The sequence below is a fragment of the Solanum stenotomum genome, chromosome 6 (assembly GCF_019186545.1).
Source record: "Solanum stenotomum isolate F172 chromosome 6, ASM1918654v1, whole genome shotgun sequence".
NCBI classification, from domain to species: domain Eukaryota; kingdom Viridiplantae; phylum Streptophyta; class Magnoliopsida; order Solanales; family Solanaceae; genus Solanum; species Solanum stenotomum.
In genome coordinates this window covers 1239176-1256594 of record NC_064287.1, presented here as the reverse complement: position 1 = coordinate 1256594, position 17419 = coordinate 1239176, and the positions used below count along the sequence as shown (strand labels likewise).

Below are 17419 nucleotides of genomic sequence, written 5' to 3'. Positions count from 1 at the left end.
TTTTTATCTCTATTGGGATTTGAACCTGAAACCTCATGGTTCCCAACTCACTTCACTGACCAACATAATTTTTACCTTGTAAAAAGGGGGAAAAAGAAACCAAATGAAAGATATGGCAATAATGCTACATATGCACAACATAGTAATGACATCAATCTTACTGCCTCTGCATCAGTTCTCCAATTCAATCAGAAGTTTGAAGGAAAGGCATAAAGATGAAAGGAGTGAAGCAATGATACCTCTTACCCCTTACAGCATTTGGGTGACAAGAGCATCAAATGCAAGAGCAAGATGAAACAAAAAAAAGAACCGCATTAGATAATCAACTAATTTATGAACCTGCACAGGGATGGAAATATATATGAAGAGAAAAGGTGGCAATCACTAAGTTGTAAATGCATTATATACTTAGCAATGAGACGTTCAATCACTTTATATCATCATCTATTCATGGTCCTGATTGATCTAGGAATGCTGCAGGCATCAAACTGTAGAACTTACAAAAAGGAGATGGTAAGAAGAAGGAATTTGCTTAATGCCATCGGAAGTGTAATTAAGTAGGCATCTTGCCAAGTGAAGATCACAATCAGACAACAACCCACCTCTGGAAATTGAAAATAAACAGAAAAAGAACATTGTAAACCAAACAAATTAATTAGTGATCTTCAGTAACATCGTATAATTTTGATGTCTTTTAATAGTTCTAAAAAGGATGTGGTCTAACTTTCTCATTACAATTGGAAAATTCAGGTCATTGATTTGAACAAAGTACAATTCTGAGATGCCAACATCACGTGGATTCAATATGGAAACCTGACAAGCAAATATGCATGCTTGCAGCATCAAGCAAATATTATGGCCAAACTAGAAGGAACGTGAACCAGTTCATGGAAACATCAAAGAGAGTTCCTTCATACCTAGTAAAATTATGACTTTGGCTTTGAGATACAACAAAGAATTGTCGATATGCATTGAAGATCTAAATGCTATCTTGTTTTCCATAAAATAATTGATAATAAGGTTCTTGCTTTGACCTGCATCGAGAGGCATCTGTTTAGGTGAACGTCAAACTTAAAACATAACAGAATTTTGAGTATTAAACATTTGGGGAAATAAATCCTCACTGGAATGGGACTTTCTTCTTCAGTCAGCATGCTCCCGGAAACGTATGATATTATTGATAAAGGTCCTCTCGCGACGATAGCTGAAGATTAAGAAGTTAAGACTCAAGAATATACACACAATACTTTCAGAATACAATTTAGTTAAAGGACTTTCAAATTATAGCAGTTTAAGTTTTGATGTTGTCTTTAAGCCTAGTTTACACTTTGCCACACTTCTAGTCCACAGTGCATTAGACTACAAAATGTTAGCTCCGCCAAAGTCATTTAACAGTCATTTTTGCAAAGAAATGGACCTTTGGCTTAACTCAACAACAGAAACTAGCACAAAAGGTGAGAATTGCCCAAGACCATACAAGATAACAAACAACCCATCTCACAACCAATGCAGGACAATTTAATACACACACCCTCCCGGCGCATGGCCAGACCTGCCAACTGGTGCGTGGTCAACATAATATGGGGGCCAACAATGGGACACATAATAATTGGGACGGTTTTGGCACTGATACCATGTTAAGAAATGGACCTTGATCCTAACTCATGAAGTGAGGATTATCCCAAATTATATAAGGAGACACAACTCATCCGTCAAACCAATGTATATTCATAATCTCCCAACAATCCCTTCTTAAAAGAAGAAATAAATATGTATGTGAGTGCGCACATTTTCGTGAGTGTATGAGAGAAAGAAGAGGAAGTCGAGAAATGAAAGGCTGAAAGGCCACCTGGGAGGGAGTCGAGAGTGCTTTACAAATAACCTAGACAAGTTTCAAATACTTCATGGGTATACAGAGATTCAAATCCTCTACTTACATGACAAAGGCTGCTAGCATGAAACTGGTTATTCCCACGAAGAAGTGAATGCTAAATGTTCTCCAGAAGTCATCCGGATCCAGAAATATCTTTTCTGAAACTAGAGTGAATATTCCAGAAAAAAGTAGAAAGGTCCAACCAGAAGGCAGGCATCTGCGAAAGGAAAATGAGGACGAATCCTGAAAAAAATCCGAAGAATATATCATCGTCAGAATCCAAGGAAATACTGACTTCTCAAATCCTTACACATCCAAAAATCACAAGCATCCGGAAAAGTACCTGGAAATAGTTCCTGATGAATACTGCTGAGTAAGTGATCCTAAGAGCCATATCTTTTAAAAGTCAAGGAACTAGTGGCAACAAATTTTAGATGTCCTTAAGGACAACCTACAACATGTTTTGCACTTCCAACCATTTAGCAAGCCACTCATGGGCTTCCAGTTCTGTATACAGATGCAAATGCAATAGGAGTGAAAGCACAAATCACATTAGAAACTATTTCACTATTAGGAAGTTCCTGTACTTGTGAAAAGGGTGCCAACACGTGCTTGTTACCTTGACAAACTTGGCAGATAGTCATTTCAGTTTAAGCAGTCAGCCAGAATGATACTATTAAAAATGTTTGCAACACTACTACTGCTGCACCTTTGTTACTAACTCCAAAACACAATAGCAATCATCAGGTAAACCCTACCTTCTCCTCATACATATAAAGCTTCCTGACATCACCACAGTGAAAAGCATGCTTTATTTAGCCTACTTCTACATATTTGAAGTGTTCCTGAAAAATAGCTCTTTCATAAAATGATTGATTATGACCTTGTAACGTGAAAGATGCTGAAAATAAAATATGCAACCCTAAGTATGGTTGCAACATGAACATTTACTATCGTTAAGACAGCACCAAACTGCAAGACCTTGCCTTATTTCTGAACCAAGATATGCAGTGAGAACAATGATCATCAATTTTTTTAGAACAAAAGCAAACACTTCAAAGTTCCAGAAAAGAAAAATATAGAACTTCAATATGTCATGAAAGGATACTCAAAGAATTAGCTAAAATCAACCCAATCGCACCAGCCGAATGTATAAGAGAAACATTCAACACCAGATAAATCAATGAGAATACAAGCAAGGAATCATTTGAGCGCTTGAGTTGAATCTCATTTGCGACCGCATGCAAAAATGCTTCTGATGTTCCTGCACCAAAGACAGAAAAAGTCAACAGGATTCACAATAGACCTGTAGACTAGTCGCCAGGATAAATTCAACATATCATCTTCACAAGCTGAAGACAAACACAGAGCAAATTAGTGGAAAAATCTTTAGGTCACATCATTCCAATTAATGAAGCAGGTTACAGCAGAAGAGAACACACCTGATTGTAGATTTCAGCTACTTGAAATAGAATAAACAAGCTTTTAACAGTTATTTAAAGCAGCCTTATTAGAAAAATGTAAAAGGAATAAACTGATTCGTAAATGATCGAATTAATAAAACAAAAATTTGTACGGGAAAAAAGCTAAAACCTCCAACAATAATTCATAAAGGCAATTGGTAACAATGTCGTATTAGCATAGTACTAGCTGCAATGCACTACAACGACTTCTGGAGTTCTTCTGGATTGATAAGAACTTAAGAATAAGTACGGAAAAGATCACAGATATCGGGATCTTTTGTTCCTATCATACATGTATATGCTGTATTTTAGCTGAAAGATGCAGGAAGACTCTGCCAGTGTTATCAAAAGTGAAAAATGCAAAAAAGCTCTAAGGTCTATGCAAATAAAGCTTGGGTTTTAATGAGAAAAGGCGCAAATGGAAAAAAAAATACAAATACATGTTTACTCCAAGATAAATAATTATAAGCACGAACAACAAATATATGGACAACGAAATTGAAAATATTATGATAAACTGATATTTCAATTGTTTAGTGCAACCCCTTTAGGAAGGGTTCATTGGCAAGGAAAAGTATGTCTTAGAGCCTTGATGACGACATTAAAGCGCATATTAAGCGAGGCGAAGCGCTCAACATGTTTTGAGCCTCGTTTCAGGCCTTAAGCACGCCTTTGACAACACTGAACTGTGTCCTATCCTCATTGGTACATGACATCTAATGCTTAGGGACAAAAGCACAAAAGATGGCCTATTCCTAAAATATACCAAATTCATCTCCGACAAGATGATTGGCTGGGTAAGGCATGGCTTCATGAAGCTACCCATTTATATAGGATCCAAAAAATACAAACGAACTTAAAGTATCACGCAGAGGAAAAATCACCAAATCGTTATTCAGGCTGAGCAAATGTACAATAAGCAAGTTCTCGAACTCTCCACGCACCATACAAAAGAGGAGTCCGTCTAAAGGGATTTAAGCATGTTAAGACATGACTAAATAAATTAAAATGTCTCCTCTGTAACAATAAAAGTTTTCAGATGAGGTGATTCACATTTCACACAATTTCACATGGTATAGTGAGTTCAAGTGACACTGTCATCCATAATGAAAATTGAAAAGTATATTCACATGCTTGGTCCTATAAAAATTATCAGGCTAGCACGTCATAATTAATTAAATAACTAAAGCTGTAGACTCTCTAACAGTTTTGCCTTCTACCTGAAAAGATTCACATAATTGAATAAGACAATAGAAACTTGCTATTAGTTCCATCTCTAGCAGAAGGTACAATAAAAGTCACCAATTTAAAAGGCATGCATCAAGGTTGCAGCAGTTCAACAAGAATGAACAACAAAAATGACTCATGAATGAACTTGGCCAGATTCCAGTTAAGAGCATGTTTTTATTTTATAACCTCCAGTTAACAGCATGCTTTTCCAAAACTTATCAGAAAGGTGAAGAACTGCATCACTCACAGAAATTTCTAACATGAGCAGAACTCTGAAGTAGTTTCGCACATGAAGGCTGCTGCGGTACAATTAAATTACAAACTCAAATGCATCAAAATAGAAAACAAAGTTGGGAATTCCAATCTTCACAACCTCATTTCCCATATACAAACAGCTCTGTTTCGACATCATTATTTACTAGATTTGAAGTTTCATAGGACCTGCTTAATTATAATCATATACAGTGCTTCTTGCTTCATAAGATATCCAGTAATTAAAAAATAAACTAGTTTTTATGCAATGTTTTGACATTTTCTGAGCACTTCAGGTTGATTAGGTGCCAAGTATCACATTTGACAGATTAAGAGGTCCAAGGTTATTAATTATTATTAAACAGCTCCAATCCACAGGCTGAGGCCCACTTCTAAAATCTACATAATTGAGAAGAAGTCAAAAGCCCGCAATATTTCATGATCAAAAGCTTTTCATTTTAAGTCACAATATCAGGATATGGAAGGGCGAATCACTTAGCCTTACTCACTATAAAATTAAGAACGAACCTTTTGAATCTAGATCATGGTTAGTAGCCCCATCAGGACCTAGTGAAATTATCTCATGATAATACAAATGAACCACACAGTAAAAATGGCTACTCAAACAATCATTCTTTCCTTTTCTGTCTAAACTCTTTTGATGACAAGGGAAACCCACAGCCGCTACCCTGTGGGTGCCGCACAAGGTAAAACCCCCACTCTTATGCAATAGCTCGCAAACCACATAAGAGAGGTAACCCGCACTAGGCAGGCCCGATGCGACGAGTTTGACCCAGAAGGCAAAACCCCTTGCTTTCGCTGTTAGGGGGTTTCGAACTTTTTTAAGTTATGCAATAGAAGGGGGGGCTTGCGCTTGAATTGAAGTAGCGCCTTTGGAATATGAGTAGGGCTCCTAAGTGGCGCGTTCGTGTAGGCAAACCGAAGGAAGAGCAAAAGGAAGGTTGGGTGCTTGTGGGGCACGGCCATCCGGCCTCGAATAGGAGGGAGGGGGTTTCGAACTTGAGACCTCCAACATGGAAGTCCCAAGCCCAAACCACTGGACCATCCCGAAGGGTCCTTTTCTGTCTGAACTCTTAAGTAGAATTTTTCATGGATCACTCTAAAAAAGGAGAGACTTGGTTTATTTGGAACCATTTAAACTTATTTAATTAGTATTCCTATCGGATTTGTTTCATTAATCTGAATTGGGTTTAGTTATTATATGAGAAAGCATTGTTAAGTGATAACAGCATAAGATTTTCATGGAAGTCATTATTTTTAAACTAATTATTCAATAATTGCTTTGTTCAGAGATTATAAATGTTTACTATTATGAAAACCAAACATGATCTTACCATTCATGGCCAACAGAATTACATAGAGGCAATAGTATCGTAGAGCTGTTGAGGCTTCTCCATCACTCCACTTGCGACCATACAGCAACCTAATGAGAGAGTAGGAATAGCTAGGGCCAAAGGCCATGACTACCAAACCTACAAGAAAAGCAGTTTTGAGAATGATGGTTAGCTATTTGGAGTCTCAATTTGTTTTATGCACCTAATAACTAAAATGAAATAAAAATTCACCAAAATTTTTCTAAGTAATGAATACAAGCAGAGAGTGAAACATATTGTGTGTCAGTTTATTATTTGAAGCATATTTATGAAGAAAAAAAAGTGAAGCATAGGGCAATGATGCTGACACACCCAAGCAAAATGCCCAAGGAAAAACAAGTTTAAAGAACATATATTGAAACTTCTCATTTCAATGGCAGCCAGAAAACCAGTTTGCTAGACCTTTCAAAGTCTTAGGTAAGTCATAACATCCCTTCTTTATCCCCCCCAAAAAAAGGTCATAACATCCCAAATGCTGAGTACAATGTACATAAGCCTCTATCTTTTAAGGCTTTCAAGTACTTTTTTCAAAGGTAGATTGTGAATTGTCAGCACAGTAGACATTGCCCAAAATACAAGTTCTCCTAATTTCAATTCAGGTCTTTATTAGCTTCAGGATTTAGTAGTCCATTCCACTCGTGCAAAAGGTTACTTCGGTAATTAGGGCACACATTTAATTAGTTCATAAAAATTGTCAATTAATTAAAATCTCTCTGTTTGAATAAATAAGGTGGCCAAGTATTATGCTTTACTTTATATAACTTGTCCTTCAAACACCTCATATTTCTCTTTCCAGATCGCCCATATGATGCAAAACGGAGAAATGTTCCACTGTTTTCTGCTCATATCATACAGGATTGTGTAAAGAACAGTAATTAATAAGACAAAGAGAGGACATAATAGTGACTTCACATAGTTCTCACATTCGAAAAACAAGGTTAATTCCTGTAAGAAAATATATCACATAATGTATAAGTTGTCAGAAGGTCAATGATCAGCACCCGGAATGTTTAACAGTAGAATAAGTTCCAAAAAAACAGACATCATTGGTAAAACTGGATCTGAGAATTTCAACCAATGTTTGCTAAGATAACAGGTCTGAAAAGAGTAGGACTTGATGAACATTCATTTCTTATTTTACTCATTCAGTAACAAGTTCCTAATTTTATGACCCAGTAGGATATTAGTAGAAGTAGGTAACCACTAACCACTAGTCTAGCTCTATAGAGAGAAAATTTTAAAGATATATTTCTTTTGAAGTAGTATTGAAGAAAGTTCTGTTATGAAAGAATGTCAGAGTCACCTATTAGTAAAACAAGTTTCAATGCCTCGGTCAAACTTTTTCCCAGTTTCTTTTGCTTCTGTGTCTGTTCACCTGTCAAAACAGTAAAACAGTTTAGGTATCAAATTGCCACTTCAAATTGAATGAACAGAACAGAATTGGCATAAAGTGTATTTTTTTTATTATAGCTTTGCAGTAGTGACAAACACCAAAAATGCAATATCAGAAATGAGATTGCGTAAATGATAGTTGTTAAAGAAAAGGACCTTGGGCCTAACTCAACCCTAAAAGCTAGCTCATGAGGAGAGGATTATCCAAGACCATATAAGGAGACCAAGGACCCTTTATCCCACCGATGTGGGACTTCAACCCTCAGGACTGGGGGGACCAACATTGGAAAAAATAATTTGTCATGGACCTGACTCTGATACCATGTTAAAGAAATGGACCTTGGACCTAATTCAACCCCAAAGCTAGATCATGACTTAACCCCAAGGCTAGCTCATGAGGGGAAGGATTGTCCAAGACTATATAAGGAGACCAAGGACCCCTTATCCCACCGATGTGAGACTCCAACAATTGCAAGTTTGGATATCAAGCTGTAAGTCATGGATGGAACTACTCATTGGGTTTTGGTGCACTAATCAGAACTCTAGGAAAACAGAGTGTTATTTCTATCATCAATTCAAAGAAGCTTGGAAAAACAAGGGGAAAAGATGGCATTTTGCCTTTTGCTATCAAAGGCACTTCCTCTCTAATACCAGTTGTTTGAATAGATTAAGACTTTTTTTAGAAAAGTAACTGTGTATTATATCCAAAAACAGTACTTAGGTAGTACTGAAGATACTGGAAGAGTTAGTCTGACAAGTGCAGGATACAATTGATGTTAAAAGATCATTGGGTTCATAGAAGTAATAGATCAGGCAAAATCCTGTCAAAGAAATAAATAGACCAAGTAGCATCAGAAAATAATAAGAAAAAATAGTTCATTTAGGTGGTTAAGGACTTAAGGTTAAAGAAAAAGATAAGCTCATTTTCTATTTCTTAGCTTCTGTTCATAATCGAAATGTAAGACATGCTGACAACTAGTAAATACCAGTATAACTGTGGTTTAACAGAATAAAAGTTTTTTTAATGGGGCATGGCATCACTTGAGGAACCACTATTCTATCTGTGTCTCGTCTTTGAACTTCCTTAGAAGCCAATCAACAATCCTGTTAAGAACAGGTTCTGCTTGGCAAAAAGTGATAGGTAGGAGAATGATTACTTGTCATTACCCTTTTAGTAAGTAAAAGTGGGTTACCTAACCTCTCAAATCTAGATTGAAGGAGGAATTATATCTCTTTTACTTCCCTTGTAATTGTGTCATAATTTATGAGGAATAATCCTACTAAGGAAGTAAATTGATGAACTTCTCTCTCCTTGCCCCTCCCTCCTTTCGAAACCAAATTAGCATTACTCACCAAGGTAACAACTATTTGGGTGAACAAAGAAATTGAGAAAATAAGATGATTACGATCAGCCAGAGTCCTAAAAGGAAGGCGAGATAAACCTGATGCAGACCTTGCAAATGTAGCATATGAACTTTCTTCAAATGGGAGAAACACCAGCCTAACCACTAAGCTGCCTGAAAAATCAATTTTATATCTGGTAAAATTATGACACATTTAAGCTTAATATGATGCTATCTTAAGAAACGCGGTAAAAAGAAGCCAGAATAACTAACTAAAATACCTAGTTTATCTACAAGCCCATATACTGCTTGGTTATATGGTGTGTCCAACCATACAAGAACCAATTTTTCTCCTTCTTGAAGAATCAACTTGCGGAAAGATTGAAAGGTAAACAACATACACATTTTTGAAAGTTGCTCATCAATGCCTCCACTTCCTACACTAAAAGGAAATTAACTGTCAACTAAAACAATGGTAGAGAACAAACATTCCAATAGAACTGTCAACATAAAAGGAAATGGCAGAGAAATTTTGTACACAAAGTTTAACAACTGATAACTCCAAACCAAAGGCAGGCTTTGTAAAGCCCCACAAGTTTCTAGATTAATTTGGGACCAATTTCGAACATATCAGAGGTACATGGACCCACACAAAGGTGTAGGAACATGGTTCATAAAGAAAAGTAGTAGTCCTTGAATTTTCGTCTCAATGCTTCAAACTGTTCATCGCTTGAAGTTATACAGATAAAGTTATGCACGACTTAATGAATAACATACTTCAGGAAATGCAGCACAGATTTGCCATTGCAGCACACGCTAAACAGAGACACTGTCAATTGCAGTACAGAATTGCACTGCAGCGCAGAAGTGTGGCTTACGAGTCACGATGCAGGCTGGTGCAGGTTTAAGTATAAAAAAGAATGGGAAGAAAGAAGTTGGCTCCATTCTTTTAAATACAGGACATTGTCTCTCGACCCCAAGTCATCCAAGGTTTCTCCTACTACCAAAGGTAAGTTTCTAAATCGCTTGAAGTTAAATAACTGCTCTCAAACAATGATTCGAACAGGGCTTCATCTTGAACTAGATACCCAACAAGCATTCAGGAACAAGTTAGGATTCAATTGAGAACTTTGCAACCCAACTTCTACTATGATTCTTAGAAAAATACTATTTATAGAATTCGTTTGTAGGAACCACCATGAAAACCTAGGATGACTATGAACACTAAAAACGTAGAAAATCCAGCCAAGGGTTTCTAAATTGGGAAAAGGAAGAAACGTTAGAATTGATTCTTTTGATTGTGTATAAGTGATTTGGTGAATTGAGTCATTCAGGGTGGAGTAAATGGTTGAGCTAAAATGGAAGGAAGCGAGGAGAGTTGAGAGTTGAGACAATGCTTTTNAATACAAGACATTTTCTCTCGACCCCAAGTCATCCAAGGTTTCTCCTACTACCAAAGGTAAGTTTCTAACTCGCTTAAAGTTAAATAACTACTCTCAAACAATGAGTCGAACAGGGCTTCATCTTGAACTAGATACCCAACAAGCATTCAGAAAAAGTTAGGATTCAATTGAGAACTTTGCAACCCAACTTCTACTATGATTCTTAGAAAAATACTATTTATAGAATTCGTTTGTAGGAACCACCACGAAAACCTAGGATGACTATGAACACTAAAAACTTGGAAAATCCAGCCAAGGGTTTCTAAATTGGGAAAAGTAAGAAACGTTAGAATTGATTCTTTTGATTGTGTATAAGTGATTTGGTGAATTGAGCCATTCAGGGTGGAGTAAATGGTTGAGCTAAAATGGAAGGAAGCGAGGAGAGTTGAGAGTTGAGACAATGCTTTTACTATAGTTGTCTTACAAAAGTCATGTCACATATTGTTGTTAAATTGTATAGAACGCTAATGTGGATTTAGATTGGAGCGAGCGGGCTCACATTATCCATTAGAATTGCAGAAAAGTGTTTAGATGATTATCTTGTTTATTCGTCCAAGTAACGGTTCCATCATTGCATTTCATGACTTGCATACATTCTCAGATATTATAAAATGATGAAGTTTTTCTTTCATATGATTTGATAGAACTAGTTTGATAAGAATTAAGAACAAATAATGTCGACTTGAATTACATGATTATAGAACTGTTCAAAACAAGTTTTTAGAGTCCCTAGATCTCTGAGAGAGATTAGTAGCCTTCGGTGGGTTATGATACCTCGGAACTACTCGTGACTTAGTAGGTGAATAGTGTCTATCTAATCCAGACACTACAAAGCATAGCGCCTAGAAAGCATAACAATGCGAGCATGTTAGAATCTTGAATTGTGCATCACCAACAAGGATAGAGCCTAGACGATCAGGTTAGGGTCGTCCTTGATTTATACAGAACAAGAAATATGTCAGAATCCTTGATACTCCCCAGAAAAGCAAGAAAGAGAGATTTTCATAAAACGAAAGTAAGTACAATAGAACAAAATATGAGTTGTTCAACTCAATTCTTCATGAGAAGCTTTTTTTTAGAATTATACCATGTCATGCATTCATACTTCTTTCAGAGTCTTGTTTCAGCAATAGTGGGAGATTTTTTTACTCACCGAGCACCATTGTGCATTTGTGCTGTACAGACGTTCCTTTGTTTTCTTGGAACCTACATTGATTTATGTCAATATAGGCACAAATTATTTAGACGGGCAGACTACAAGTTAGTTGCTCCTCCCATTCCAACAGATTCTTGGTAAGGTCCATTCCAGACTATGGAGTTCATTGCATTTGACTTCAACTTTTACTTCTATTTATTTTACTTGAGGATTAGCTGGTGAGCTATGTTCTGAGCAATCCACCCATATTCTTTAGACTTCATAGATGTAGTTGAGTCAACGATTTAGAGTTCAGATGTAATCATGTTTTCTTTCAGATATTTGATTTTATAGATGGATTATGCTAAATGTTTTCAGAATATGTCTCTCTAAACTTTAAGAAAGACATCTTCTTTTGGTTTTACATGTTGAACTGCTTGATAGAATAGAAAGAAAAGATTAGAAGGTTTGCTAGTTCAAGTTAAAGCACCAAGTGCCACTTACAAATAGGTCAGTAATAGGGTTATGGCAGGCTTCCAATTATTCCTTCACATTTATTGCAGCGACATTCCCAACCACCCCTACTTCCGAAAAGGGGGAAAGAAGAAAAGAAGGAAGAAGCTCCATTCTCATAAAAAACTTCACTTGTTTTCTTTAGGACCAATACAGATGCATTATGTGTGTCTGCTCACATCTTTTTCTCTCTCTCTAGGTGATTCCGTACTTCGTCTGTAATTTTTCTATAAGCACCGCCTTGTGCCTTACTTTGTGTGGAAAAAAATCATCATTTGTCAAGAAAATATGAAATGTATAGCATATATGTGAGCCAATAGAGAGGATGATGAAATATTAGAACTCTTACCTAAAAGGGAAGAGATCAGAACTGCTATACACGTGAAAAAGAAGAAAGTAGCCCCAGTAGCCAAAGAACACACAAGCTCCAAATGCGACTTGTGACAAGGCAAATACAATTGCTTTCTCCTGAAAGTAAGAAATTCTAATCTTCAATCCTGAACAGGTACACTGTGCATCTATGCCATTGAGCAACAACATAGTCCATCTTTTGCATAAACAATTTAAGACAGTAATTCATGTTACAAATGAACATGATTAAAAGCACCTAACAGTAAACTTACTTAAACTTAGTAAATAAAGATACATTAAAACAAAAAACTAAAAGAGAAAATAATGCAGATGTTGTTGTTTACCATGCCAGGTAGATTTACAATGAGGATGTAAGTAGTTATACAACGTGAAAGGGTAGCTACGCTTTCAACTACCAGACGCAACTTGAGGAGAAGCAAATTCTGAGATAAGATGTAAAAGGGTTCAGCCAGTAGCTCCAGTATACACGCAAAACCTGCTCGGTGGAAATAAAATTCCAAATAAAATAAAAATGTCAAACAACAGAATTTTCAGTTACCAAAAATCACAAAATCAACTTCTGGGGAAGGTCATCGGTCTGATAATGCTACTATCAAGTCTCAAACCTCCAACCAGATGCAGGCAGAAGAAACGGTTCTAACCAGGTCAGGACGACATTAAAATCACATCGAAACCAAAGACATACAGCCAATGAACTGACTGAAAAAAATGCACACACCCAATGAATAACGATTTCAGAAGGGTCTAGATCCAAACTCTCACCAGTGAGTGTTCAAAAGCCAAAAAAAGATGCAACCATGAAAACATAATCAATTTTTTTTTCTGAGATGAGTAACCATGGAAAGCTGAAATTTCCTGGATCACATTGATAAGCAGCTTGTAGAATTAGCACAAAACACAATGCTTCAAAAGATTATATCAAAGTTTAAGCTCACCATTTATCCATATAGCCTGTGCAAATTGACTAGAATAACTTAGTTCTTGCCACCATAAAACAAAAATACATCCTGCAAATGTAATAATTATTCCCAAAGGGAGAGTCATCCATGCTACTTTCAAGAGTTTTGCTGCATTTCCTCTCCCTGATGATCCACCACTGCAATTTATACACAGTAACATCCTTAAACATTAAAAGCATAACCAAATAATATATTTGCAATGAAATTCACAAAGCAGTATATAATATGGCAGAAACCGAAGGAAAAATAACCTTCATGTACTCATCACAATGTCAAACCAGGGAGATTTTGAGAATGAACTTTTTTTTTGAGAATGATGTCAAACCAGGGAAAGAAACCTGGTTTTTTTGGGGGCAATTTTTTTATTTCCCCGGTTTGGTTTCATTTCCCTGGTCATGTCAAACCAGGGAAATAAATCCTCTATTTGCTCAATTTTAGGATCTGTGAGCTATTTGGAGTTTATATTAGGAGAGCTATCTAAATGGTCAAAAAACTGACATTTGGTTTCCCAAAATATTGTATCCTCTTTCCCTTCCTTGAATATTTGTTCTGAGAACTCAAAACCTTAGCAAACCTATCTACTCTCGTCTGTGTTAAAGACCTCTAAAAATATTTTCACATACTTATCCATGTTGTTACAAAAAATATTAGTCTTTCTCCGCACAGGACTTTTTACATTTTTATGTCGATGCTGAGAAAAGCAGTGGATTTTGTGGAGAATATAGGAAAATCCGAAAATGCAAAAGTGGATGATTTTACAGACCTTCTGAGCTCTTTGCAGGTTAAATGAAAATCCTTGATGATACACCTGCCTAGTTATTTTAATAAGTACAAATAAATATGTGTTTCTAAAAGAAGTTAAAAATAACAAGCATCATTAGGTATGATGTGAATCACATAAAACAGCCACAACAAAAGTATAAAAACCCGTCTTATTAACTATGACCATGACAACTTGAAGAAAAATATATCTTACTGCATGAGATAAATAATGAACTCTTTAATCTCAATAATGAGACACAGTTGTGACATGTTTCCACTGATTGATATTTTTACTCTATTGAAGCTAAAAGAAGTTGTGAAATGAAATGCGAACAACAAACCTAAATGTAGCATCATAGTAAATATCCAATAGTACCTATAAATGTCTGCCCTCATGCATGCTCGTCTGAAGCCCTCTCGACTAAGAAAAAGCACACAAGTAATGAACAAGTGAAATTGTACAGCATACAACTGCATGATTTACCAACAAGATGTTAGACATTTTCCTGTACATAAAACCACGAAAGCAGGTTGAGAAGTATAATAAAGCAGCTGAGTTGATAAAACAACTTCTGGAACTCAAATCACCACAAAAATCAAAGAAATAATGGCTAATCGATTTGGTACATGTAAATATTGTGGAGTCTAGTTTACAACCAGTCAGCCACAAAAGTTTATACTACACAAGGGAAAAGAAACAACAAAAAACTTCCAAAAGAACAGGTGAGAGAGCTCTTCTCACTCTTCAATCCAGCTAAATTAGTTGACAGATCCCTATTTTCTTTCTGTCCATGGAGATGCAGAGGTTGCTATCTTTTTATAATTCAAATTAACAGAAAAGTAGTAGCGGTAATACCTAAATAAAATCAATGTGGAATCTCTGACAGTATTTTAGAATATAGCTGAAATACCAACTCGAATATATGACCAATTCATACTTTCTTTTGTTCAGCTTTGATCACCTGGCTGTTAGAGCCCACAAAATTCTATTCGAATTTAATATGAAACACCACAAAATGAAAAACAGTTTCCATTATTTTTTTGATAATCATTACCTATAGTAATATTTCCAAATGTTGTATTCTCACCCCAAGAAGAGTACAACAAGTGAGACGAAACAACTGCAAACCAACTTATTGATAAATATGCTCTTAAAAAACTATATGCATATACATAAAACAAATAAAACAACATAGCCTCAATCACAAACTTGGGGTCAATTACATGAATCCTTTATATTCATTCTTTTTGCTAAGATTAGCGTTGAGCACCCCGACCATTCCACTGTATACTTTGTACGTCACACCAGCACAGATATCGGGTAACTGTGTCTACTAAAGCTTAAGTAGATGAGAACAAAATCAACTAGCAAGGATCAGGGTTCACCAAATTCATTAACTGCTATCTCTTATCTTTAGCATAATTTCTTCATTACTATATTTTCTTTTCATACTTGAGTTTGATATATCATACTTGAGCTGAAGATCTATTGGAAAAATCCTCTCTGCCTTCACAAGGTAGGCCTGTGCAGTTACACTTGGTTAGTTGGTTTGTTGTTGTTGTTGTTGCTAATGCTACACCTTGGGAGCTGAATCCTCTACATTAATTCAACTTTTCTTGGGTTCATTTCACTCCAATGCTCACTAATTTGTCATTTAAATCTTTGAAACAACTTCTAATTGGATCACTTACCATATAGAAAGACGATAATTATTGAGAAGTAATTTATTTTTTTAGGATAATTGTAGTGTCCGGAAAAGCTTTCGCACACCTATAACCACCCACCAACAACAAGTATCAGCTAACTCTGTTCACTAAGGGTGGGACAAATGAGAAAAAATCACCTAGTGTTTTTGTCTTTGTTGGAATTCGAACCTAAAACCTCGTGATTCTCAATTCAATTCACGAAACCTCGTAATTACTTTAAAAAAAAAAAAAAGCAAAACGGAAATGATATAGAACAAGGATTAAAATAGAAGATTACCGCATAATCTTCTTCAGTTAGGTGTCGAACGATCCAAGTGTTGAATATGAACGGTATTCCCCTTGATAAAAATTGAGTAGCTACAAGTATAACACACTACTCAACAAAAAACTATATGAAGAAAAATATAAAATTGAACAGAGAAAAACTGAGAAGATAAGCACTGACCGAGCAAGTACTTGAATGTGTGAGATAGATTCGCCGGACGGTCACCTTCTTCACTTGATTTTGACATTGCTTTAACTAAATTTCTCTTCTCTATCTATGGCGTCGATTGATCGAACAAGTGAAGAAGAACATGAATAAAATTGGGTTTATTGGGTTGTTTACGGCCCGCTATTACTTTAAATAATGTGGACTTGAACCGGGTTTATTCGGAGGAATTGTTGTGGGATTGCTTAAATCAAAGTTCGGGTTCAAATTTTAGATATAGAGAAAATTTCATTGGAAGCACAAAATAGGTTATATAAGGGGAAATTTCATATATGGCAAACAGATTTAAGGAAATAATGCTCCATAACTATAGTTTATCTAATTACGTTCCATGGGTATAATTTAGTTTGCTATGGGGACTTAAAATTGTATAGCTCATTTTTTATGATTTTAATTTATACAAATATTTTTTTTAATAAATAGATAAATGAGCACTAAATACGATAACAGAAAATTAATAAAATCCCATGATTCAAGTCAAACCTTTTTTAATAGAATATTTTGCCAAAAATGAGTTCTAGTAAAATTCAAACACCATAACAAATTGTATTCCTTATACCACTGGAGATTCAAACAAACGAAGAAAACTTGATTAATCAATATTCTTGATTGTTCAATCAATCACAAATATTACTCAAATGTATTTTTACATTCTTAAAATTCAAAAATATACAAATTTACATTTTTGTACATATTCATATCCATATATAATATACGTATACAAATATTTAAATTAGTATACTGTCAGAGTTATACATATTCAATAGGGACAAGGCATAAGTACCCCCTAGACAATGACCGAAATTTCAGTGACACACCTAAACTTAACTATGATCCTATTGCCCCCTTAAACTAATTTAAAATGGAATAAATACACCACAAACGCTGACATGGCATAGAGAGTGTGCACACTCTTTTGAAGGCAAGTGATGAGTGTACAAATTGGACACATGTCATTTTTTTATTGGTAACTTTATAATTAGTTAGTACACATATTTATTGATAATAAAACTTATATATATTTAATTATTTTTATTTCTTTCTTTGTAAAATATGTATTTTAATTTCATTTCACTTTAAACTTTTTTTTAT

The 17419-nt window shown here is 35.5% G+C and overlaps 1 protein-coding gene across 4 annotated transcripts; it reads right to left on the bottom strand.

The window, feature by feature from the left end:
- Positions 1-720: 720 nt before the first annotated feature.
- On the bottom strand, positions 721-16488 carry LOC125868157 (uncharacterized). Of its 4 annotated transcripts, XR_007446707.1 has the most exons (16): positions 16283-16488; positions 16115-16194; positions 14507-14601; positions 13345-13505; positions 12733-12884; positions 12387-12505; positions 9229-9389; positions 9047-9121; positions 7516-7587; positions 6174-6311; positions 2982-3137; positions 2217-2269; positions 1938-2116; positions 1125-1204; positions 918-1034; positions 721-813 (listed from the first exon to the last, which is right to left on the bottom strand). XR_007446707.1 is itself a non-coding variant. In XM_049548770.1 (15 exons), exons 1-14 carry the CDS (start codon positions 16347-16349, stop codon positions 1144-1146), a joined length of 1569 nt encoding a protein of 522 aa, XP_049404727.1. In that variant the 5' UTR covers positions 16350-16488; the 3' UTR covers positions 727-1034; positions 1125-1143. The 4 variants fall into 4 exon arrangements, 3 of the variants coding, with proteins under 3 accessions (XP_049404727.1, XP_049404728.1, XP_049404729.1); XM_049548770.1 differs by having other exon boundaries at positions 727-1034; XM_049548771.1 differs by having other exon boundaries at positions 727-1034; positions 14507-14636; positions 16283-16466.
- Between the last annotated feature and the right edge of the window lie 931 nt (positions 16489-17419).